Here is a 23,785-nt window from a genome sequence, read left to right as displayed (position 1 = left end):
GGAGGGTCATTTATTTGTAGGGCCATTAGGGATGTGAGCCTCTGACCAACAGCATGGTGTGCCTTGTCAGAGGTCAAAAAAACAAATGGTGTGCCTTGGCAATTTTACTTCCTTGTTGGTTTGCTGCGAGACAAAAAAAGTTGAAAATCACTGGTATAGAGGGTTCCCTGGAACCTAACTCAGTTTTTCCCATAGGCTCAGTGATTCAGTATCCTCTAATTTGTTATCGACTAGGTTTTCCAGGAACCTAAACATAGCAGATAATGAGAATTGACTGTAGAACAGGCCTTTTTAATTTTTAAAGGCTCTGAGAATCACAGGCTGAGTATTCATTTTAAGGCACCACTTTCCTTCTCTCATTGAGTATGCTGTTTTTCCTTGTTGGTATGACCCCTTCCCTGTGTCAGGCCTGAGGCAATTGCCTCAGCACACCCAAAGGCCTGATGCCTTAAGCCTTGAGGATTTCAAACGTGTTTGTTCCCACAGAGATTTTGCCTACATTTGGGCCTTGCAGGAAGCACTGGTGGTCATTTGCACAATCCATCTTGCAGCATTTTCTGCAGGAAAGTTTGTACGGTGAACATGAACACGGGTGTCCTGGTATCTGAAACACATATCTCTTCCCCTGCCCCATTTGGCAACCTCAAGGAAGTGTTATATGAGCCATCCTGCTAGCAGCCCCCTATGAGATGATACTATTTATTGGACTGGTTAAAGGTTCAAAATGATGGAAGCAATTATCCATGTTACACATAACTTCGTCACGTGTAAGGTGGTTCAAAGTAACTGCTGTTGAGCTGGTACAGTGTCTATTAAAACAGAATGGCATGCTCTTGTGAGCTGCTAAGTTAACATTGAGGGGTCCCTATGATGAACAAGATGACAAATGGGTACTGTGGCTGCAATTCATGTACACTAACTTGGAATCAAACTCTGAGACTTATGTAGAGTTGTACTGTCAATATTTTGGGGGGAGTAGAAAGCTGAAAGCTATGAAGCTTCTTGGACAAGTTACATGGCCTAATATGCATTTTTACAAAGCAAGCAAAGCTTTCTATATTATCTGCAGGTTGGGCACTGGCAGGAAGAAGAGCTTAATTTTGAGAAAGAGAAGGACCACATGGGCTTGGGGCATGTGGGTTAGCGGTGCTGGCACTACAACTGGGGCAAGCATTCAAGGAAAGCTATGTTCTTTAAATATGCTTATGGCCACAAGCTATAAGTCTCCCTCCTGTGTAGACAGCCTTCAGCTGTGTGCTTGCATGCCACCTGTGGGGCCATTATCAGCTGGGAAGCCTGGCTTTGGGAAGAGAGAGGCAGCCTTGGTTAGTCTGTTGGTTTTCAAAGAAACAGGCAGGTTTTTCCATGAATTCCTGTTATAGAAGTTGTTCTTTTTGTCCTTTATCTCTCAAGGAAGGATTTCTAGATTCTTCACACCTCCTCTTCACAATCTCTTCTAGCTGGTGAGGCATGAGTTTTGCAATGAATCCTCCTTTGCTATGTTCCTCACAAGGAGTTTTCATGTATAGTTTAGCTAGGTTTAGAAATGGGCTATGTCGGAATGCCAGATGCAAGGGAGGGCACCAGGAGGCAGGTCTCTTGTTGTCTTGTGTGCTCCTTGGGGCATCTGGTGGGCCGCTGAGAGATACAGGAAGCTGGACTAGATGGGCCTCTGGCCTGATGCAGCAGGGCCGTTCTTATGTTCTTATGTTTGTTTCTGTTTCTTAGACCTTTGTACGCTATGGGTCTTTTCCCCCCTAAAATACAGGAACAAACAGGGAAAGACGCCTCAAGCAGTTCTCATTGGATCTGTATAGTAGTCATAATTTCCCCTTGCCCTCAGTCAACGCTGGTGCAAAGTGCTGTGGGCCCTGAGGCAGAGACCTGCCCCAGGGTCCCCCTGACCTTCCCTCTGCTCACCTCTTGTTAGCATTAGGTGTCAGCTGTTGCCACTTGTACTTAAATAGCTCAAGGGTTGACTAGCCGTGTGGGCTCTTGCCCAGTGCCCGCTCTCTGATACCACAGTAAAGGAGAGGGGAAGGAGGCCTCATAGAAGTTGTGTATAATGCTTTTTAGAAGTAGGACCTATTCACATTTCTTTCCCTTCAGTACCAATGAGGGAGTGCAGGCTTCCTAGCCAGAGCAATCTGTAGGGCAGCCATTTTCTAGCTGGGGAAAAGAGGGGGTTGGCGAGCTCTGTTCAGGACGAGAGTGGGCTAAGAGTTCAGCCAAAATCATCCCTTAAACATTCTTGGAGGGTGTCATTTTGCATTCTCACTTATACCACATCCTTATGTCCTGTTGAGATTTGAGCAACACCTGCATCCAGTTTTCTCACTTGGAAATAAATCATAGCTATAAATCAAACTACAACGGAAGGGAAGGGTGACAAGAAAGAATCTCTTGTCACCCTTCCCCTCCATTACAGCTTGATTTGTTTCCAAGAATCTCTTCAGGAAGGGGCAAACTGAAAAACATCACAGGCTGGACCTAACAGTGGGCCTTATGGCTGCAGAGGGAGTTAGTGAAGAGCTTGGCAACCTTCTGTGCAACCAAAATTCCAAAGATCCTGACATTAATGCCATTCTCTGGAACCCACATTGTGTTGAGAAGACTTTGGAAAAGGTAGGCGACCTTTTGAGTCTGGTAATCAGAAAAATAGTTCACAGTACTGTAGTCCTGCATGACTCATTAGGCCACACTGCTCTTTGATATGCTGCCTCTGATGTATGTTCCTTGCTGCTGCCAGTGGCCTGTGACTGATAGCATCCCAGTACATTTCTTTATGCATACCGAGACTGCAGCCACCAGCGACAGCAGATAAATGTGTAAAGGCAGCAGCAAGCCTAGACAGAAACACTTAGCATACTTGATATGGCTACAGCCCCCCCACCCTAGTAAAAAATACAGGGTACGTGCTAGCTGAATGGGACCAAATCTGGATGTTCAGAACAGCTGCCCTTGCTGCGACCATTAAACCTTGATTCTTGTTTTATTGCCAACCTGGTGGGAAGGCCTGTCTTGACTCCCCCTCCCATCTCTCTTTTTCTTGGCTTCAAGCAGAAAGATGGGAAGGGGAAAAAACAAGCTTCAACTGGGAGTAGGTGTGTTTATGGAAGGAAACGGGGGCCTGCCCTTTCAGCTGGGAGACATGAAGCTTCTGAAAGTCACGAAGTTAGAGGGAAAAGGGTCTGTATGTTGAGCCAGTGGTGTCACTAAGGGAGCACAGGGGCATAGATGTGCACACCAAGCTTTCTTCTTCAAAGACGTTCTCTTGTCTAGGAATTAGCATGGACTCTGAAGGAAAAAAAAAAAAAAGATTGAGGGCGCAATCCTAACCCCTTATGTTGGCGCTTTCAAGCACTGACATAAGGGCAATGCAGCTCTGAGGTAAGGGAACAAACATTCCCTTACTTTGAGGAGGCTTCCGTGAGTGACACCCAACTGCAGGATGCAGCACACATCCCATTAGCACCGCTGGAAAGCACTGACATAAGGGGTTAGGATTGCGCCCTATGGTATTTAGGTAACTTGGGTCAACTTCAGGTTACACTTGATCAAGAGAACAAAATGAAATAAAATGGAGCAAATATCACGGTTTCACCGTGTATTTTAGAAAGGCATTCTTGATAGCTTCATAACTTTGGCTGACTCCCCTCTAAAATTTTGTTGGGATGCATTTCATAGTTTTGGCTGGCTCTTATTACGAGGTGCTTTAGCTTTTAATTGGTGCAATATTTATTAATTTGCTGGCTATTATTAGTGTGTTAATTATAGCGCACTTGGAACCTTTCGTGTGGGACAAGCTTTAAATGTAAAATATACATCATGATAGTGGGAAATCAGCATGGCATAGATTGTCCTTGGCTTTGTCCACTGTATGCTTGCAAAGGCAAAAACCCAGTCAAGACAAAACACATCCTTGACTTTCTTTAAACTGCAGACCATGTTGTTGGTTCTTTTTTTTTTAATCATTTAATTGACAAGATCTTTATAGTAATAATGTTTGCAACAAATCTCTGTTAAGGTGGTCACCAATATTTCTCCTTCACAAATGAAGAAAAATAAATTGCCAGTGACTTGTTCTATCTGTTGGCTGAGTAATCTCTAAAAGTCAGAAGCCCCCCTCCCCCAGCAATTTGAGAAGTAGAATGGGTTCGTTTCTCTTTGTCTGGCTGTAATGTCTAGTGGGTTGGTTGGAAAACTATGTGGTGGATTCTTTACATCCATTTCCCATTACTTTGCAAGTTGTGCCAGGGCTTGGCTGAAACCTTTCAAGTTGTCTTTTCTTTATTATGTTGTAAAAAATGTAGGATTGTCATCCAATTAAAAATAAATACAGTATTGAGCTGCAGTCTAACATGGATGTTGAAATCAGGTGTTCTGTAGTCCCTGTTTCAGGAAGAATGACTGCTGTCAGAATGAATAATATCCCAAGAGTTCTGCATGCTTGAAAATGTGCCAGTTGTATTCCTCTAGCTCAGTCATTTTCAATCTTTTTCATCACATGGTGCACTGACAAGGTGCTAAAATTTTCAAGGCACACCATCAGATTTTGGACAATTGACAAGGCACACCATTTTGCTGCCAGGGGGCTCATATCCCCCAATGGCCCTACTAATAATTGACCCTCTCCCAAACTCATGTGGCACACCTGTGGACTGTCCTCCAAATGTTCTTTGTCTTCTTTATTTGTATTAGGAGGTGACAGTTCCTTTAGATAAGATGTGGAGTGACTGAATTTATGGAAGTTGTACATCCTCCGAGGTGTTTACATTTGGATTAACTATATTCTAAATGGAATTGCCCCACTGTGATTGCAGTGTTTTCAACTAGGAGCACAAACAGAACAGGGTATCGGGGATCATGCTCTGAGTTGCAAGCTCTCTGAGTCTGTAATCCTTAGCACAAAGAGGTAGAAAGAGCTTCTCTGTCTCAGATAATGTTTTGTTGTTATCTGTCTAGATGAAAAGAGTAACAGTTTCAAAAGGAAGTGGGATAAAATTGTTGGATATATTATTTCTAATACGTTTGGAAAATAATCACCAACAGCCTTACTCATACTGTGTTAAGATCAGACAAAAATTATATAAAATACTGTATCGGTGGTATCTCACCTTCTTCCCCCTTGGAGTAAAACTTAAAGGAATTGTGACAAGTTCCTGGTGATGTAAGCAACCCCATACATACATTCCCAGTATCTGACGGAAGTGTCCCATAATCAACTTCTGGTGAGAGCCAATCTGTATCATTTCAATAGTTACCTCTAAAATTGCCATTGAATAAACTAAAGATTCTTTTGAAGTATGTTGATTACCAAGTTGAATTGGGGAAAGGGCAAGTTGGTATGGAATCATCTGAAAGCTGCCAAAATGCTTATAGCCCAAAGATGGAGGCATCCTGTTTTGAAGAAATGGTTGCTGAAAACATGGAAGGTGACTGATAAAACTTGTAGGAACTATCCAACTGAGAAGACCAAAAAAGAAACACCCCACTTTCCATTAGCACTGGTCCCCTTTTGTAGAATTCATGAAGCATAAGTATAATTTCCATCGAAGCAGAGTCCCTTACAGTTGACGAATGATCCATATAACAAAAGTTGGTGAATATTTGTGTTTTAAGTTTTGAAAGAGGTCGGATTTGGTTTTTGTATGCTTAGTTTTATCACCTGTGGCTCATGTGCTGATACTCAGTACTGCATGTGTGATTCTTCTAATTACACTTTGATGCATATCTTCATTTTATGATATTAATTTGGTCAGTGAATATGTAACAGCAGCTGAGTGGCGGTTCTATGTTCTTTTCATGTAATTTGACATTCTCTCTCTCTCTCTCTCTCTCTCATATTAAAAAAGGGTTTCAATTTGCTAGGACTGACTCCTGAATAAACATGGTTAGGATTGTGTTGTCAAGAATATATCTTTATTTACTTCAGTATTGCTTTGGATGTGAATAAGACATCATTCTGAAGAAACAAGAATACTTTTTTTTGTTTTCAGGTAATTCATTCTGTATGTATGTCTCAGTGGCCATAACCCTCCTGTGTGAGAGAATGCCTCTTTTTGGATGGCATTGCACTAACCACCTGCAGATTCTTTCTGTCTGTCTGTCTGTGCTCAAGGGCATTTTTTGGGCTGATCAACAGAATTTTAAATCAGACAGATGTAATTGACTAAACATTACATGATATCCTTTATTTTAATGCAAAGTGCACATTTGCCATTTTGGTCCAGCAGAATGGTGTTACTTCCTTCTATCTCCCTGGTCTTTATAGAATAAACCTTAAAGAATAAACGTTCTTTATTCTGTGGTAGGAAGCCTCTTCCTTTGTAGATATTCCAGCGGGTTTAAGGGGAATCGGATGAGTTTTATGATGATTCAAGAGCCCGGGACCAGGGTAACACACATCACCTTCTTGCCTAAAGTAACAGTTTAATCCCTGGCACCTCCATTTAAAAATATCGTGGTTACAGGAACTGAAAAGACCTTTCCTGGAGACTTAGGAGAGTTCGCTAATTTGGCCAAAGGACTAACGTGGTGTAAGGCCAGCTTCATGTCTCTAAGAGCCCAATCTTATCCAAATTTCCAGCGCCGATACAGCCATACCAACAGAGTGTGCACTGGTGTTACAGTCATGGAGGGCTCCTCAAAGTGAGGAAATATTTGTTCTCTTACATTGCTGCTGGAAAGTTGGATAGAACTGGGCCCTAAGACTTCCCAGCATCTGAATCAATGTGCAAAATGCTTTCCCCCCTCCTTACATGATGATGATGTGCCAGTCTCTACTTCTCCCATCCTCTGGACTGGAGAAAGAAACGGGGGACAGAGCTGAAAACACTCTAGCACACTCCTCTCCTGCCCCATCCTCCTTTCCCAACCAAGGGAGTCAGGGGAGGAGGTGATGGCAGTGGAGGTGAGAGAACAGATAGATGTGGAAACTCTCACTGCTGCATAAGACCACCTCAGAGGGCTTTATGGGTGGGCTGATTCTAGGATGTGGGAGAGTGACGAACTGTAAGAAACCTGAAGGAAGTCTCTGATTTCTTCCTGAGGTCCTTCTCTAAATGGTTTTTAGATAAGAGAGGAGGAGCTTAGGACTAAAGGATGGGAGGAGGAGGAGGAGGATTAAGAATGCCATCAAGAAAGTGGCTTTTCTTTGCAGTGTTTTGGCTATTTAGCTATTTTGTTTATAAGTGACCACAAATCATTTTTTTAATTGGCAAGTGAGAAAACTTTGCAAACTTTGCGGTAGGGGTCTAGTTAGCCTGTGCTTCCTGAAGAATGAGACCTTGGGCTTGCTCTGTCTCCCCTCAGAGAACAAGTGGGATTAGATCTGGCTCTCCAGTAAGCCCTGGGGAAATGCTGAACAGCAGGCAGGGACAGTCCTGTCACTTTAAAAGCTTCCAGGCACTACTACAGGGAAAGTCCTGCCTCCCTCTCTCTAGTATGCAACTGTCCCAGCCAGAGCTGAAGCTAGTAAAGGGAGAACAAAAGAGGAGATGCCAACTCAACCCGGGAGGCTACTTTAGCACACTGAAACAGGTGGACAACACCACGCAGGCATCAGGTAATGAGCACCTGGTATCTCTGTAGAAACTTGGTGGGGGGCAGACGGGAGCAGGAATTGCATTAATATTTTTTTGGGGGGGGGGGGAAATTATGTAAATGTACCAGCAACTTTTGAAGCCTGTACTGTCTGTCCCAGAAAGAGAGAGGTGGGAGAGAGATGACGTTAAGGTCTACGTGTGCAGTACAGCTTGCAGAGTGTGAGTGTCTAGCTCCACTTAGCAGCTGTGTTTTCCATCATCTTTGGGCAACAGAGGCTACCTGAGGCACAGATGCCTTTGAGAGAGGAGAGAGCCTCTTATTTGCTTGCCTGCCATGCAGTAAGTGTCAGGCAATTATTGAGTGATCCAGTAGTAATTCTAGCCACAAGATTTGTCCTATTTTGGAGTCTCTGGCATGAAACAGGGCAAACTGGGAGGGAAGGGGAGGATGTCACAGTTGGGGGATAAGGGCACATGTGGCGCCAGAACTGGAGAGAAACATGCGCTAGGCTACTAGCATCACCCAGATTGTGCAGGGAGCAGTTAACTTGATTATAGCTAGCTAAATGAGAAAAAAAATCTCTGTACATTTAATTGTACTGTAAAAATTAATTCTAATATTCACCTGCATCAGGAGAAACAGTTTAATTTAGACTTCTTTTTAAAGGGTCTGGCAGAAGCATTAAGAAAAAAACACCAAAACTTTATTTTCCTTTCGAAGATGATTTGGTACAACAAACCCTTTTGCTCCAAAATGCCTATTTAGGGAAAAAAAAATATGTCCTAGCCTAAGAAAATTAGACAATAATGTTGCCAAATATAAGAGTATCAGGTTACATGCCGTGAAGTAAATATATTTAGATATAAAACTATATAGAATATTTACGTGAGGACTGTCAATTGACTTAATGAGTTATACTCTGTTTATCATCCATTACACTGTTAATAATCAAAAATTATATATGAATAAAATACATAAGTGCTCTTTTGATGCTGAGAAAAGGCATTGTTTCTGTATAGAATGAATAAATGTGCAGTTTAAGTGAAATTCTATGCATGCTTACCTAAGAGTAATCCCATTGAGTCTCCTGAGTAAACATGGATACAAACAAAGTAGACAGATATTAAACATCTCTTATATTTAACAGGAGAGAACAACTGTCCATATTCATCCCAGCATTATGTCCTTTCTAGTGGCTGTTTGCTGGGGTTACTTCTGCATTTTACTAGAACAAATGGCCATAGCTTTACTATCTTTCACCCACTGAAAAATCTTGACTGCATTCCTCATCAAAGTAACGTTCGCTGCTTAAAAATTCAAATCCACCAGTTGTTTGGGACCATGAAGATCTAGGTTTTAAAATACAAGCTTACACCAATGTCTTCCAGCTATCATTCTTTCCAGTTGTCTGTGGTTGTCATTTGCAAGATGGAGACCTATGGTGCTTTCCTGATGAAATACAAACAACCTGCCAGTGGCGTAGCTAATGATCATGTAGCCCGGTGCCAAGCTCAAAATGTTACCCTGGAAGTGATGTCACAACAGGAAGTGACATCATGCCCAGGCTTTTTAAAAGTGAAGCTTGGGAGGAACTCACCTCTTCCCCCCAGCAGCTCACCACCCACTTGCTCTGCTGCCTCCCCCCTGTCAGTGGCATAGCTAAGGCATCTATCTGCTACCTGGGGTCAAAGAAGATTTGTAGTCGTGTCCCCCCCCCCCCCCAGACAAAATCAAATTTCATTAAGTAAATAAATAAAACTATGCCCTTTATTGGTCAGAGACACTGTGCAGGGGTGAAGAGGGATGGTTATTCTCCCCTTGCTAAGTATAAGAGGGGCACCACTTGATAAAGTGCCTTTTTATCCAGTTAGCAGGGGTAATTGTATTATGATACATGGAAATGAGATGAGCTGACTCATATTAACACTTTATTAATTTCATGCTGAATCATGATAACGTCATTGCAACATGTCAATAACATAATAACATGTCATTGCCTCTCAGAACAATCAGTTTCATAGGTCAGTTTTGAGTTAAGAAAATCCACTTTTTGTTCCTTAAGGCAGTTGTGTTTTAATTTTTTGGTTAATTGGCCATAACTTGTGATATAATGCAGATATTTCAATGCAGTTTGTTTCATTGCATTCAGCATAAAATTACCTTTCCAATGATATAAAACATGATGGTATTATTCATACATACCAAGATTTTCACAATTTTGGTGTCAAGCTCAGCTTGTTGCCCCCCTAAAGCTTGATGCCCGGTGCAACTGCTACCCCCTGCACCCCCTTAGCTACGCCACTGCAACCTGCATTTACTTGCTTTCGATGCTAGCTGGAAAGAAGCGCTATCTTTTGGAGTGCTTTTTTTATTGTACACATTGGGCCCAGGAAAGAGTTTAGGCAACCTAGGGCCCAATCCTATCTAACTTTCCAGCGCCGGTGCAGCTGCAGTGCAGCCTGGAGGTAAGGGAACAAATGTTCCCTTACTTTGAGGAGGCCTCCATAACTACCTTCCCACCGCAAGATGCATCACACACCTCATCGGCATGGCTACACCAGGGCTGGAAAGTTGAATAGGTTTTGGCCCCTACTTGGCAATTAAAATTTGAGTTGATTGGCCTACCAGTTCAATCAATAATAGTGTGCGGCCCTGATATTGCAAGTGTCTGTTTGCATGAGTGCGTGCGTACAATACAGTGCAAGATGAGAGCTTCTTGCTGTCATGTCATATCCAAAACAACTCAGAGAGGTTTTTTTCAGAGAACTAGAACTGAATCTAAAACTTTTTAGTTGCCTTGCACTGGAACCAGCCCCCCCTAAACACACAAAGCAGTAACGGTTTCAAAACAAGAGGTTCAGCTATTGGATATACAGCTTTGTAGCTGTGTTGTCGTCTTTTTTTAAATCATATTAAAAATTCAAAAATATTTTTTTCTCAGGTAGTTATTCATATTATAGTCTTGCATTGCAACCAAAAGAGTTCTGCACGGTTGTATCCTCTTTGCCCACTTCTCTGAGTGGTGAGAAGTTCCAGGAGCTGCAGCACAATCCTGGCTTTAGGCTTCCTTTTGGAGGAGAAATCACTGAAGACTTGTGCTGTCTCTGACCCCCAGAGTCCATCAGCAAACACGCTTCACTCACTCCCAAGGGAGGAGATGAATCACCTTATGCCTTGGTCCCTCCTCTCAGGCAGATGTACTTGAAAGTCCTGCTGGAGGCTCTCATTCAAGGAGTTTCTTGGGCCATTAACATTTTTATTTTTCACATTTTTATACCACCCTTATTATTATTAATAATAAATATTTATATATCACTTTTCAACAAGAAGTAGTTCACAAAGCAGTTTGCATAGCAAAACAAATCAATAAATGGCTCCCTGTTCCCCAAAGGCTCACAATCTTCCTCCAAGGAGCTCAGGGTGGTGTACATGACTAGTTCCCTTCTTTGGTTCTCACAACAACCCTGTGAGGTAGGTGAGGCTGAGAGAGAGTGACTGGCCTAAGGTCACCCAGGAAGCTTCATAACTGAGAGGGAATTTGAACCCGAATCTTCCAGATATAACTCCCAAACCACGACACCATCCTGGCTCTCTTAGAAAGCGATTTTCACTCTCTCACGCCATTTCACCTCTTAGATATAGCTATCGGAGCCTCTGGCAGCCATCTGGATTGTTGACTGGCCTTCTGAATTCTTAGCTTAACACACAGAACAGGCCAACTTGAACATCTGTTGAGTAACAGCTGTTGATGTTGATCCCGTATTGAAATTATAACTCTTAAGACTCAAATGTGATGCTACCCCTTCCTCGCAGTAAGTCCACCTGGACTGTCCTTGTTGACCTATGGCTACTTCAGTAAGTGACCAGGTGAACAAAGAGGTGACAGATTAAACACATGCGAGGTCTCGAAGTAATTTTCTCAAGACCAAAATATTTCCAGTACAAATCAGGTTAAACTGGTCTTCTTCAGTTTCTTCTTCAGAGCATCCAATAACTCAGTCTAGCTCCTACATAGTCTAGACGCATCTTGACCAACCCCCACTACTCTGCTATGTGTGTGCAGTGGGGGCAGAACACTCTGCCATTATAGAGACTTCAGCTTGAGGAGGGGGGCAAAGCAATGCTTCCCTTGCAGACCATGTAGCTGCAAAGAGCTGGGGGGGACGGGACGAAGGACGCCAACGGCTCTTTGAAAGACTTTAACCTCAGGATGCCCCTTCTGCTATCAGTGGCACAGCCACTATCACACAAAACATCTCAGTTGTTTCTAAATTCATCTGCAATATCTGCCTCCCAGATCTTATGCTGCAAATGAACAGGTCCAATCATCATGTTAGTTCATCCTTGTTTTCTCACGAGAGCAAAGGTGACTGTCTTCGGCTGAAAACAGCTAAACTTAGCAATTTGGAATTCCTTTTTCTTGAGAGTGGCTGGCAAGTCAGACTGAAGGACAGTTTTATATCTGATTCTGTATCAAATGGGTACATTTTATGATCAGGACCAATGGTCCCTGTGAGGGTTCTTCACAGCTAAGGAAGATCAGCCTGGTGCCCACAATTAGACTAGTAAAATGGAGCACTTTTAGGGGGCTTTCTTACCCCTCCCTGCCTGAAGAGCTCTGCTTGAATTGTAGTGAGTAGGAGCATCCCCTGGCTTCTCTCATCAGCCAGAGGCCTGAAGGGCTACTGGGTTGTTTTGTATTGATGATGATCCTCAAGGCAGTTTATATCTAAAAATATCAGCAGTTCACAAATTGTGGGCAGTTCACACAACTGCGCTGAGACCAAACTGGCAGTATGCTGTGAGAAATTTGAATTAAAAGTTGTTGTGAGCCCAAAGTGACCATCTGTTGTATCTTTGTGTAACCTACTAATCTTGGCTTCCAATCAGCCTCTTTGGGGCAGGTGACTTCCTTGTAGCACCAAACTGAACATCCAGCAGCTTCTTGGATAAAGACATGCAGCAGAATTCCCTGCTCTCAGAGGCTGCCTCTGTCATCTCTGTATGAGTTATTGCTTCAAGGATGCTTCCTTCCAGTTGGAACTCATACCCAGATCAGTGACTCCTGCAGAAGGACAGGGATTAAATTCCAGGAAGCAGGTAATTAATTTTTACGGTTACACACTTTAAAAAGTAAACTTTTCAAATGAGAGTGAACTGTGATTCCAATTTTACTTGAGTATAAGTATGCACTCAGCTATCAGAGGGAGCAATGTATTAATGTACGCACTGGTTTTCTCTAAGGATTACCTCTACGTGTATTTATTCCACCCTCACGCAAACCCCTTCCCCGGCAGCACTGCACACTCAGCCGGCCTTGGCTGGTTCAAGCCATCGGATACTATCTCCCCTCTCCAGATAACCTGGCAACAGACATAAAACATCCACCAGCACTCCCACCCTCCCTTGCTGTTGCCAAGGTCATACCCCTTTCACTACCCGCTCAGAGTTAAAAACGGTCTTGTTAGAGGGATAGAGTGCAGTGGGAAGATCTAGCCGGTGCAGACATTCAGTGCTTGCTGACTGACTTGGAGCACCTTCGGAGAGGGGGAAAAGGATTCCTGCCTTGTATGTACAGCTCCTGATCATCAGCCAGACCTTGGCCTTCTCTTTCTTTGTGATAGCAATGGTTCAGATGGCGATGGTCATCAAACTTTCTGGCAAGGATGACACAAGTTAGATCCCAAATGGGAGATTTAGTACCACTTTGTGCATTACAGTGTGTGTGTGCGTGAGAGAGAGAGGGGGGGAGAGAGTGTGTGTGCACACGCATGTACACGTATATACACACATGTGTCTGCTGTCAGTTTCCCTTAGTATGGCTTTGCACCATGGTATGTGGCTGCATTTGGGGAGATCTGTACTTTTAACAGGCTACAATGTATATGCTTTTAATAATGATAGTCAATGGGGCTTACTCCTGGGTAAGTGTGGATAGGACTGCAGCCTGCAATTGTTAAAAATTCCTCCTGCTTGATGATGTCACTTCCAGCCATATGACATCACTTCCAGGTTAATGACATCATTTCCAGTGGGTCCCAACCGATTATCATTCTAAAAAGTGAGTCCTGGGCTAAAGAGAACCACTGCCTTAAGACATTCCTGAATCCCGATAAACAAAAAGAATCCTTGTAAGAACTGGATGGATTTCACCCATGTAGGAAATCAGTATGTTAATATCCCACCCCGTTTTCTGGAACTCAGTCTGTCTATTCAAGGTGGGTTCTGAAGCTGTACCCTGAACAATGTGTGACCAAAATCTTACTCCACCCTTGCAGGGCTCCAGACTGATAGGACAAAGGCATGAATGAGAAAACCTTGTGCACAGAGTGAAGATTAATCCAAGTAAAAAATCAGAACTTCAGGTTCAACTGAGTTGATCTGTTAACCTGACAATTCCTGACTGGTGCCTGCTCTCTCCACAGTAACCAACCATGGCCCTCTGCAGTCATAACTCTTAACCATGGTTTGTTTAAGGAAACTTTATCCTGCTAAAGTCTTGCATTTGAATTTCTAAATTGTGGTTAAAAATTGGCTGCAAGCCAGAAAGTGGCACAGTGGTTGAAGTGGGTAGTTGAAGGACACACGTGCATTGGGCCAACGATGGCCTCTCCTTGCAAGATGATAATCAAATTTTACTGGATTACTCTGTTCCACATTTTCCAGGTGAGAACAGCTCAGAGTTTAGTGTGAAGACATATTTCCTGTGCCTGGGCTCTTTCCTCATACATTTGTAGTAAAATAAAGTCCCTAAACACGTGCAGTGTATCTTTCCCTTTCCAACGGAGCTATAGAGAGGCTTGATACATCTGAGTCTACCATTCCACTGGAATTTAGGATGACACACACAGTCTTTTCCCCTTTGATCCTCACAATAACCTTTTAAGGTAGGTTTTAAGAAAGAAGGGCAGGCAGGCAGGCAGGCCCTGGTTATTCAGTGAGCTTTGAGTCCAGTATCCTTGGTTACAGTTCAGTGCTTTGTAGTTACTTTGCTGAACAGATTCTTTAGGGCTCCCAGCTAAGATGGCAGTCAAGTCAAATTTTGAGGCCTGGCATATCTCAAAAACTATGGTATCCTGGGTGTAAGTTGGGGAATTTAACTACTGTTAAGGCAGCAATGCTTGGATAGTGCTTGAAGTTGCCTAGTTAGTGAAGTAACTTCTACCTCTTTTATTCCAGGAAGGTCTTTTCCCATAATTGCATTACCAAGCGTCAGGCAATACCTGCCCCTTAACTCCGGAAAGCAGGTATGCATGTGTTGTCAACAACCAGCAAGACTGCTACCTACCTGAATGCACCTGTTTGATCGTAGTAAGCTCCTGCTCTGTTATTGCATGCTCCAGTCATCAGCAAGGCTTCCAAATCGCCTACTACTTAATGACTGACACTTCAACCTTATAATTACATGTGCCGATCTTTAGCAAGGCCACTAACTGTGGAAGGACACTCCTGTCAAGCTGACATCTCTGCTGTCCCTTTTCCATCCAGCAGCCATGGGCGAGTGGGGGTTCTTGAGCTCCCTTCTGGATGCAATGCAGGAGCACTCACCAATGGTGGGACGCTTCTGGCTGGTGGTGATGCTAATCTTCCGCATCCTAATCCTGGCCACTGTGGGTAACGGTGTCTTTGACGATGAGCAGGAGGAGTTTGAATGCAACACACGGCAGGTTGGGTGCAAGCAGATTTGCTATGACCTGGCTTTTCCCATCTCCCACTATCGCTTCTGGGTTTTCCACATTGTGGTGCTTTCGGCCCCAGCCATCCTCTTCGTTATCTACTCCATGCACCAGGCTACAAAGATGAAGCATGAACAGGCGGAAGAGGAAGCAGGAGAGGATGAAGGCGACAAGACAGGGGGAAAAGCCCAAGCACAGTTTAGGCTTCAGCCAAACCAACGCACCCGAAACATCCAGACTTATTACATAGTCAATGTTGTTGTGAGAATTGTGGCCGAGATCAGCTTTCTTATAGGACAGTGGATGCTGTATGGCTTCCAGGTGGGATACCAGTACATCTGCAAGCATCCCATGTGCCCTCACTTGATTGACTGCTTTGTCTCCCGACCTACAGAGAAGACCATCTTTGTCCAGTTCTACTTCATGGTGGGACTGGTTTCAGCTTTGCTCAGCCTAGTCGAATTGGCTCACCTCTTCTTCAAGGACCGGTGTAGGAGAGGCCATGTGATTGCCCCTCCCACCACTGCCTCTTATGAACAGCGGGACAATTGGTCGAATCAGAAACAAGAAAAATCGCAGCACTTTCTGGGCCTGTCAGATGGGGCTGCCAAAGGGACACCAGCCCCTGATAGGGTTCCTAACCATTATGAGCCCCCAGCCCACTTCCATCACAAAAGTTCTACCAAAAGTAGCCGATCTTCTCGCTCTTCTGCCAGAGCTGACTTGACAGTGTGAGTGGCAGGAGCTGCAAGCTCTTTTTCCTGATTACGCTTTCTGGATGAGCTGGACTCCTCTGGGGCTGGAATAATCATGGACTGAACTGTGTCTGCTCTGGTTTGTAATGGGCCCTGCTCCTATCCTTGACAATTTCATGCTTTGCTTTTATATATGTTTCCCAGAGGACTATTGTGATCTATTAACGGTGCATTTCAAAGAATGCACTGGTTCAGAACCTGCAAGAAGTGACTTGGTAAGCTACATGCAGCAGATGTTTGGAATAAAAGGAGTGCATTTGGGAAGTCACATTCCTGGCAATGCACAAGACTTCTGTTGGGAGTGTCGGATGAGCAATTCCCCATTTGAATTAGCCAAATCTTTGGAAATTACTTGGCCTGTAGCATCAGTAATGTCAGATAAAAATCAAATGGGGTGGCTGTTGCTGACCCTTTTTTGTGGATTAGTATTGTTTTAGATTTGTTGAGGCTAGAAAGGTTGCAATAAGCAGAGTTCTGTTTTTAGGAAGCACAGTTGTGTCGCATGATATTGCAAAAGGGAGAAATCTTAACTGAAACTAATTTTTTAAAAAATTGGCTTAGACACCTTCCAGTTAACCTGATTAGCTGGGGACACAACTTTGTGGTCAGGAGAATCCGTAAATCTGAGAATGGAATGGAATGGAAATAGTCAAAGGTCAATTCAGAAGAAAGCGCCGTTACTTCCTTTGCCTTATCGGTTGCTATGTATTGTTGAGAGAGGGCTGGGCATATTATGATGACCCAGAGTATAGGGTCATTGTGCCTTCTGGGGCAGAAGAGACAGTGGGCGATTCAGTTGGTGCGGAACCTGTAGATCTTTCACTGTGTTGGTTATGTGACTGAGAACCCCCAGCCCTCAATTTTTGAGCTGCACATTCTTGCACTAGCTGTGTTTCTGGATTCTAGGTGGTGTTTACAAGACTGTCTGCCACTATACCAATTTCCATGAAATTGGTTTGGACTTGGTCAATTTCAGTAACCGATCTCTTTTTCATTTTCTCATGATAACTAAATTTGTGTTTATATAGCTATCCCTTGTTGGAAACAGGAGAGGCTCCTGACCTAAACTTCTTTAGGTTCATGGAAACAAGGCATCAAAGCGACACAAAAAATAATAGACAAGGAGCCTGTAAGTGTAGCTCTGTGGGGAAGGATCAGGGTAAAGAGGTAACGTTCTCAAAGGAGGAATTGAGGAATGCAAAATACATTTCCAAACTGATAATATTTATATCCTGCTAGTGCTATCACTTGGATAGAGTTCTGCATTGCTGTCTGCAACAGAGCATGTATCAGAAAGAGGCCTCTAGGTTTTGCAAAGATAGCTGGGTCTGCTCCCTTTTGTACAAGAGCCCTATGTCGGAGAAAGTTGCCCGTACTGGCCAAAAATATGTGCACACACTGTGAGTGTCAATTGAAAATGTTTCATCTCTGAAAAGCAACTCAGAGCTGTCCTTCTATAATGCCAATGTTTCTGATTCCTGGGAGGCCCATGGAATTCTTGCAGTTGGGTTCAGCCTTCCAGTTATGCTAACCTTAGTGTTTAATAAGTCAATATTATGTGTATTCAGATCTGCGTACTGCATTCTACACGAAAACAAATGTCCTCCGATTGTTACCTATGCCTCATCCTTCCTTAATCCTGGCCCAGGGCTTTCATTTGTTTGCTACGCTTTCATGCAGAACTGCACAGTTGGAAATACTCATAGGAAAATAATACAGAAATGTGCAATTGTAGGCATATGCCAAGTGGAATGGGCTTTCCAGGTGCAAGAGAACATTTTGTGTCAAGGAGAATTGGAGAAGAGTATTACCAAAGGCACAATCCTAACTGTGCCCTAGGTGTCCTGGCCTCCAGGTGTCACAAAAGTGCTGTAAGGCATGTTTGTGCCATCTGGTGAGTCAGGAGGCTTCACACGAATGTGCGCTAGCCTCTGGAGGCCAACTTTGGGGCCCCTGCACTGGAGGAAGGTAGGTGATCACCACCGGCGTGCAATGGGCACAGGGGTCTAGTGAGCGTTCCAGGGATGGGGGGATGACGGGCGGCGGGCAGGCTATGGCAGACCAGGCCTGAGCAGGGGGCAGGGTCAGGATCCAGCACTTAGGCCAGATCCTAACCCTACTCCTAGGCAGACCGGCCTAGAGCTAAGCTGCTTGGATCTGCGCCACCTCTTTAGGTGGTGCTGATCTGAGTACCCCATTGGGGACCCTGCAGCATTACTTGAGGTAAGGAGAACTACTTCCCCTTGCCCTGAGTTGCACCACAGGCAGCCCCAACCACAAGCTGGATACAGCGCACTGCCTGTTCCAGCATGGGTTAGGGTTGGGTAGCCCAACATAATAAGGGAAGGACAAAGGTAGGGTAGCCCGGCCAATGTGCAACAACCACAATAGCCTGTAAGTTGTTGTATTTGAATGTTTGTCCACACACAACTTCCATCATCTTAAAAAAAACAAACCCCAAAACTTGTGTCTTAGTGAGAGCATTTTGCCTGTCTTGAAAGTGATGCATCTTAAGCCATATCAACATAACTCCTGGGACCACCTGCAACCATGCCCTGATGTTTTTGGTGTAGGTGCATTAAATTACCCACTCTTTATAGCTACTCCAGTGAGGCACAAGCCTGGGAGAAAGCTGTGATTTAGACAAGAGCCCTTTTGGGGGCTGAATCCACAATTGCATGTCTTCTATATAGAAATTCTCCTCCCGCCCCTTTTACTTTGTTTAATATATATACTCTGTACAAATCAGCTGTCACGAGGAGGAGAGAAGCAATAGTTTGCTCTTGTACTGCAATTGGTGCATAACTCACTGTTTTAACATGAAGTTTAAATGGGGGAATGTTTGATTAAAAAGCTGTTTGTAACATTTCTAAAAGTGTATGTGCTTTGGTTTAGTTAGCAAAACTTTTTCATTCACCAGGTGAGGACAGACTTGGGCAGGGAGATAATTTATCTGAACCCCTGTCTCTAGAAAGATGTTTATCTAGGCTATTTTTAACATTTCCATGATAAATGTTCCTCCTCCTCCCTATTTCCATTGCCAGTTGTTTTTACAGGGAGAGTGTTTTTCCTACTACATTCACTAATCCATAGCAAAGCCAGTGCACCTCTTGTTTGCTCTCTCATAGAAGATACTGTAATGGTTTCACCCATTGTGGTGTGGTCAAAGTTTAGACCAGTGTTTCTCAACCAGTGGTACGGGAACCACCAGTGGAACTTGAAGTGGTGCCTGATGGTACTCACAGGACCCCTGGACACCTGCTGTCCGGCAGCAGGACCAGGAATGTAAGACAACAAATAGTGGTAGGGGGATCAGTTTAGCAGGCAGAGCTTCAAAGCATGTTTTTCCATGCTCAAAAAAAGCCTCCCGTCCACCCTTAGCTTTTTACTGGTGTTTGCCATGTTGCATCTGACCTCCCAACTCAGAAGTAATTGGTGAAGATGTCATTGCCAGTTACTGCCTGTGGTACTTTGAATAGGTGGACCATATGTAGTATGATGTTGAGAAACACTGGTTTAGATGGGTATCTCAATGCACTGAAGATGCAGTGTCCTTTTTTTAATCAGTGGACTTTCAGATTGTGAAGAAACTGTGTAGGGATGCTGGAGCCACAGCAAACCACAATCAACACATTATTTGAGTTGATTGGCCTTCCAGTTTGATTAATAATAGTGTGCAGCCCTGGAACTACTAATTCTCAGGGATGATCCCTTCATGAGGCTGACTAAAGAGTACCAGCAGATTGTTTGGGTGGGGGCAACTTTCCTCCACTGCTGTTCCTTCTCCTCTCAGTCCCTGGATTGGAAAAGGACAGGGGAGAGCAGTAAAGGAAGTTTAGAGGAGAGTGGCGGACTCTCCACATTTCCACCTCTTCCAAACCAGACAGTGAGAGAAATAGAGGCAGGCATATCATCATGTGGGGGAGACAGGACAGCATTTGGCACTGGAGGATTTAGGCTGCAATCCTTACCACAGTTTCCTGAGATTAAGCCCCATTGAACAAAATAGGACTTACTTCTGAGTAGACCTGGTTAGGATTGTGCCCTAAGACTCGTTTTTTTTATGCCTTACAGGCCTTGCTACTGTTTCCATCATCCTCAGAGGCTGTCATGGATGTGATCATGTTTCATTGAAAATGCCTCGTCGGTCTTAATTCTAGGCCAAGCCTTAGAAAATGTGAATTGATACGAAAGAGGAGAGTGCCCCTGAGCATATATAAAATATAAACCCCTCACTATTAAATAAATGCAATCTGTTTGCCATCTTATTTTTGAAGAAAAGAGGTGCTCAAAGCCTAGCACAAAGTCACACCTCCTAAGTAGGAAGCCTTTCTCTGTGGTGGTGGTGGGAGGCATAATGCTTGTGCTCAGATACTATCTTGCCTTTATGGCTTCATATGTTTTATGGCTGATCTGGGTATCAAGCCCTGGCAAAAAATGAAACCTGGATCAGTTATCATGCTTTTGTGATAGAGGAAAGAGATCCCAGGTTAGGGTAGCTTTGGCCGTATACCTCATTTTAGAAATTAAACACTGATTATTTGCATCTGATAAAAAAGCGGGTATGCACATGCCCAGGTTTTTACAGTCTACAGATGCAGTTTATACAGTATATCTGAATATTCTTATGTTTATTAATTTTAATTTAAAATTAAATGTTAGGAGGGCAGGTCTAGAGGTGGCAGGAGGTCTGGTCTAGAGGGCAGAGCCTCCATTTGCCTGAAGATAACATCCGCAGGTCGCCAGTTCGAGGCCACCGGCACCGTGCGACCTTGAAGCAGCTGACAAGCCGAGCCGAGTTACTCCACCTGTAAGCATCTTGGCCGCCCTTCAAGTGAGAGATGACGGAGCTGCTTGTCAGCCTGCATGGGAGGAAACTGGAGGCCAGAATGTGATACCAGATCAGCAAAAGATCCATCTGAATGTTGTGGTTCTTGAAAGATAGAACCTTCTTCAATTGTAAAAATCCCTACAGGGATTTAAATAGCCTGCCTATGTAAACCGCCTTGAATTAAAGTCTGAGGAGAAACCTGATAACCGAGAAAGGTGGTATATAAATACTTGTATTATTATTATTATTATTATTATTATTATTATTATTATTATTATTATTATTATTATTATTTTGGTGTGGAAGTTTAAGAATAAGGCTATTTTTTGGCATAGTTCCAAGAGCTTAGCTGCAATTTACACTGCTCAGAGCTGAGCAGTTGTAAGACACATCATATTTTACAAGGCACTGGGCACTGTACCCAAGATTTAAGATAACTAAAGTTTTGATGCAACTGTAAAACCACCAACAAATCTAAGATTACCATTGGAATCAGTGCTTCTGAATTGCATAGGGAACACTGAAAATTCAACCTTCAACGCTTGTGTTATTTTCATATCTGTGGCACTCTCCTGGTGCTGTCATTCACAGAGAAAAATTCTTGTCTCCTGCCCTCTGTGTCTCCCTTTGTGCGACTCGCTCAACCGTCACCCCTGTTTTCCCCGAAGAGGTTTAGGGCTTCAGAGGGGAGAGCCAACCTCTTGAGCTGGACCTGGATGCAACTGCTGCCAAATGCTCCTGGGGGGATCCTTGCTGCTATGGGGGGGGGGGGGGGAGCAGAGCAAGCTTGACACTTTAACCTGCAACCTGACACGTATGCATTCCTGGGTCTGGTGTGTATGGCTTGTGGCAGTTGTTGCTGCCATGTATCCACGGTAATGCCCCCAGCATCCCATGTGGGCAGTGAGTCTGGGTGAGATTGGAAAATGGAAGATCCCAGGAAGTTTCTGGGTCCCCTTCTTTGGCTCCTGGGCCCCCATTCTGACCCTGGGCCTGGGTACAAATTACTCCCTTTACCCCCCTCTCCTAGGCCCTGCCCTTGTTGCCCCCCCCCCCAAGAGGTTTAGGGCTTCAGAGGGGAGAGCCAACCTCTTGAGCCCGGCCTGGATGGAACTGCTGCCAAATGCTCCTGGGGGGATCCTTGCTGCTATGGGGGGGGGGGGGGGAACAGGGCTTTGCATAGCTGGACCAGAGAGTATGGAGATGGGAAGGGCCCAGTGTAGGGTCCATGCAAAGGAGGTCGCTTCCTGCCGAGTAAAGTAGGTAGCTTCCTTCCGACTGTAAAGTGCAAGGTGGACCCCAGTGGCGGACAGTGGTTCAAAATGGTTTTGGGCATTTCCATGGCTAAGACAGGAGCCCTTTGAATTCTGGCAGCCCAAACACACCTCTCTTTTGGCAGCCAACTCCCCCTGCTTGTCTCCTTTAGACCCCCACACCACCTGTGCAGACCCCCCACTGGCTGGAGGCATCTCCACCCGATCTCTTGGCTCTAGCTCCTCCTGTGGGGTCTAAAGGAGACAAACAAGGGTGTTGGCTGCAGTTGGACTGCAGCCTGACAGCCCTATCCTAGCCACACTTTCCTGTGAGTAAGCCCCATTGACACTAATGGGACTTATTTCTGAGTAGGCATGCATAGGAGTGGGCTGCCAGACAGCTCAACAGAACCTCCAGCTGCAGAGGCAGTCTATCTTTGCATGCCAGTTGCCCAGGAACGCCTGCAGCGAAGAGCTCTGGCCTTTGTGCCCCTCTTTCCAGGCCTCTAGATCTCAGCACAGACCCCCCCACACACACACTGCCTGCCTCTCCTATGTCAATGCAGCTCTCGCAGAGTCTGATGCAGCCATACTGTGGCGGTGGGGAGGGGAATCGCAGAGGACTGTACTGGTACTGGAAAGTTGGATAGGTTTGGGCCCTGAATTAAATATTTTACACTTTTAAAAATATCCTTCCTCCAAGGAGCTCAGAGCAGTGTACGTGGGTCCTCCCCTCCTTTGGTTCTCACAACAACCCTGCAAGGTGGGCAAGGCTGAGAGTGACTGGCCCAAGGTCACCCAGGAAGCTGCATGTCTGGGCAGTGTGGATTGGAGTGTGGATCTTCCATGTCAAAGTCCTGAACCACTCCTGATCATTATCTTTAGGTAGACTGGGAAGAAAATGTGGGGTCCACAGAGCACCTGGGGAGCAACCCCTATCTGGTAGACAGCCCTCTGGCTACAACAGTGCCACCTTCTACAATTACACCAGTCTCTCCTCTTCCTTAAATGCAACCAGCGAAGCTGACTTCAAATTTCTCAGCTCTTTGGAATCCTCGGAGATCAGCCCAGCCCATTCCAGCATCTCTGAGTCTGCAGTTTCACCCAGTTCTTCAGAGCAGACCCTGTAGCTGCCAAGCTCTGAATCCAGCAGCTCCCCTGTGGAGCCACTCCTGAGTTTCAGCAGGAGTTTGTGAGAAATATAATTTTTATTTAAAAAGTTTCATACTACAATAAATAATACAAAGGCAAGAAATCACATTTTACATTTTCAACCAGTCACATTACATCCACTGTTTAACTAGAATGCAGACACATCACGTTATAGGTGGATTCACCCCATCTAACCACTCCCACCATTTTTTCCGCCTGTCTCTACCAGTTCTCACCCTTTCGTAAGCCACGACGCCATATACTCTGGAGACCACAAAGCAGACCCATCCCTGCATATTGGTGGACTTTTTCTCCTTTATTTCTTTGCCCCTTTGGATGCCCAGCACAAAAAGGACATACAGATTTATCAATCTTACCGTAGACCACGGCACCTCCCATCTATCGTCTCCTTCCCTCCGTTGTCCCGCATTACTCGTTCTCTTGGGTCCCCTCATACCTCCCGCTGGCTCCTTCCCAGAGACAATAATCTCCCAGGCCTGTTGGGCCACTTAAAGGCCCTCGCTACGCCCCCTCCACAACTCCTTTGCCGGTGTACACGCTTGGACGAAA

The 23,785-nt window shown here is 44.5% G+C and overlaps 1 protein-coding gene across 4 annotated transcripts in view; it reads left to right on the top strand.

Annotated features, from left to right (window-relative positions):
* The first annotated feature begins 7,414 nt into the window (after positions 1 to 7,414).
* The window catches only part of GJD3 (gap junction protein delta 3), a 44,019-nt gene continuing 27,648 nt past the window's right edge, over positions 7,415 to 23,785 (top strand). Inside the window, exons 1-3 of one of the 4 annotated variants that reach the window (XM_066627271.1) lie at positions 7,415 to 7,567; positions 12,439 to 12,648; positions 14,728 to 21,075. In XM_066627271.1, the coding sequence (XP_066483368.1) occupies positions 15,042 to 15,959 (918 nt within the window). In that variant the 5' untranslated portion in view covers positions 7,415 to 7,567; positions 12,439 to 12,648; positions 14,728 to 15,041 and the 3' untranslated portion in view covers positions 15,960 to 21,075. Of the gene's footprint in view, positions 7,568 to 7,638; positions 7,887 to 12,438; positions 12,649 to 14,727; positions 21,076 to 23,785 lie in introns of those variants that run through there. The other 3 variants (XM_066627272.1, XR_010794493.1, XM_066627270.1) reach the window with 3 other exon arrangements.

This window comes from Tiliqua scincoides, chromosome 5, assembly GCF_035046505.1.
Source record: "Tiliqua scincoides isolate rTilSci1 chromosome 5, rTilSci1.hap2, whole genome shotgun sequence".
Classification (NCBI taxonomy): domain Eukaryota; kingdom Metazoa; phylum Chordata; class Lepidosauria; order Squamata; family Scincidae; genus Tiliqua; species Tiliqua scincoides.
Note: the sequence above shows the minus strand (reverse complement) of the source record. Positions and strands in the feature narration are given on the sequence as shown.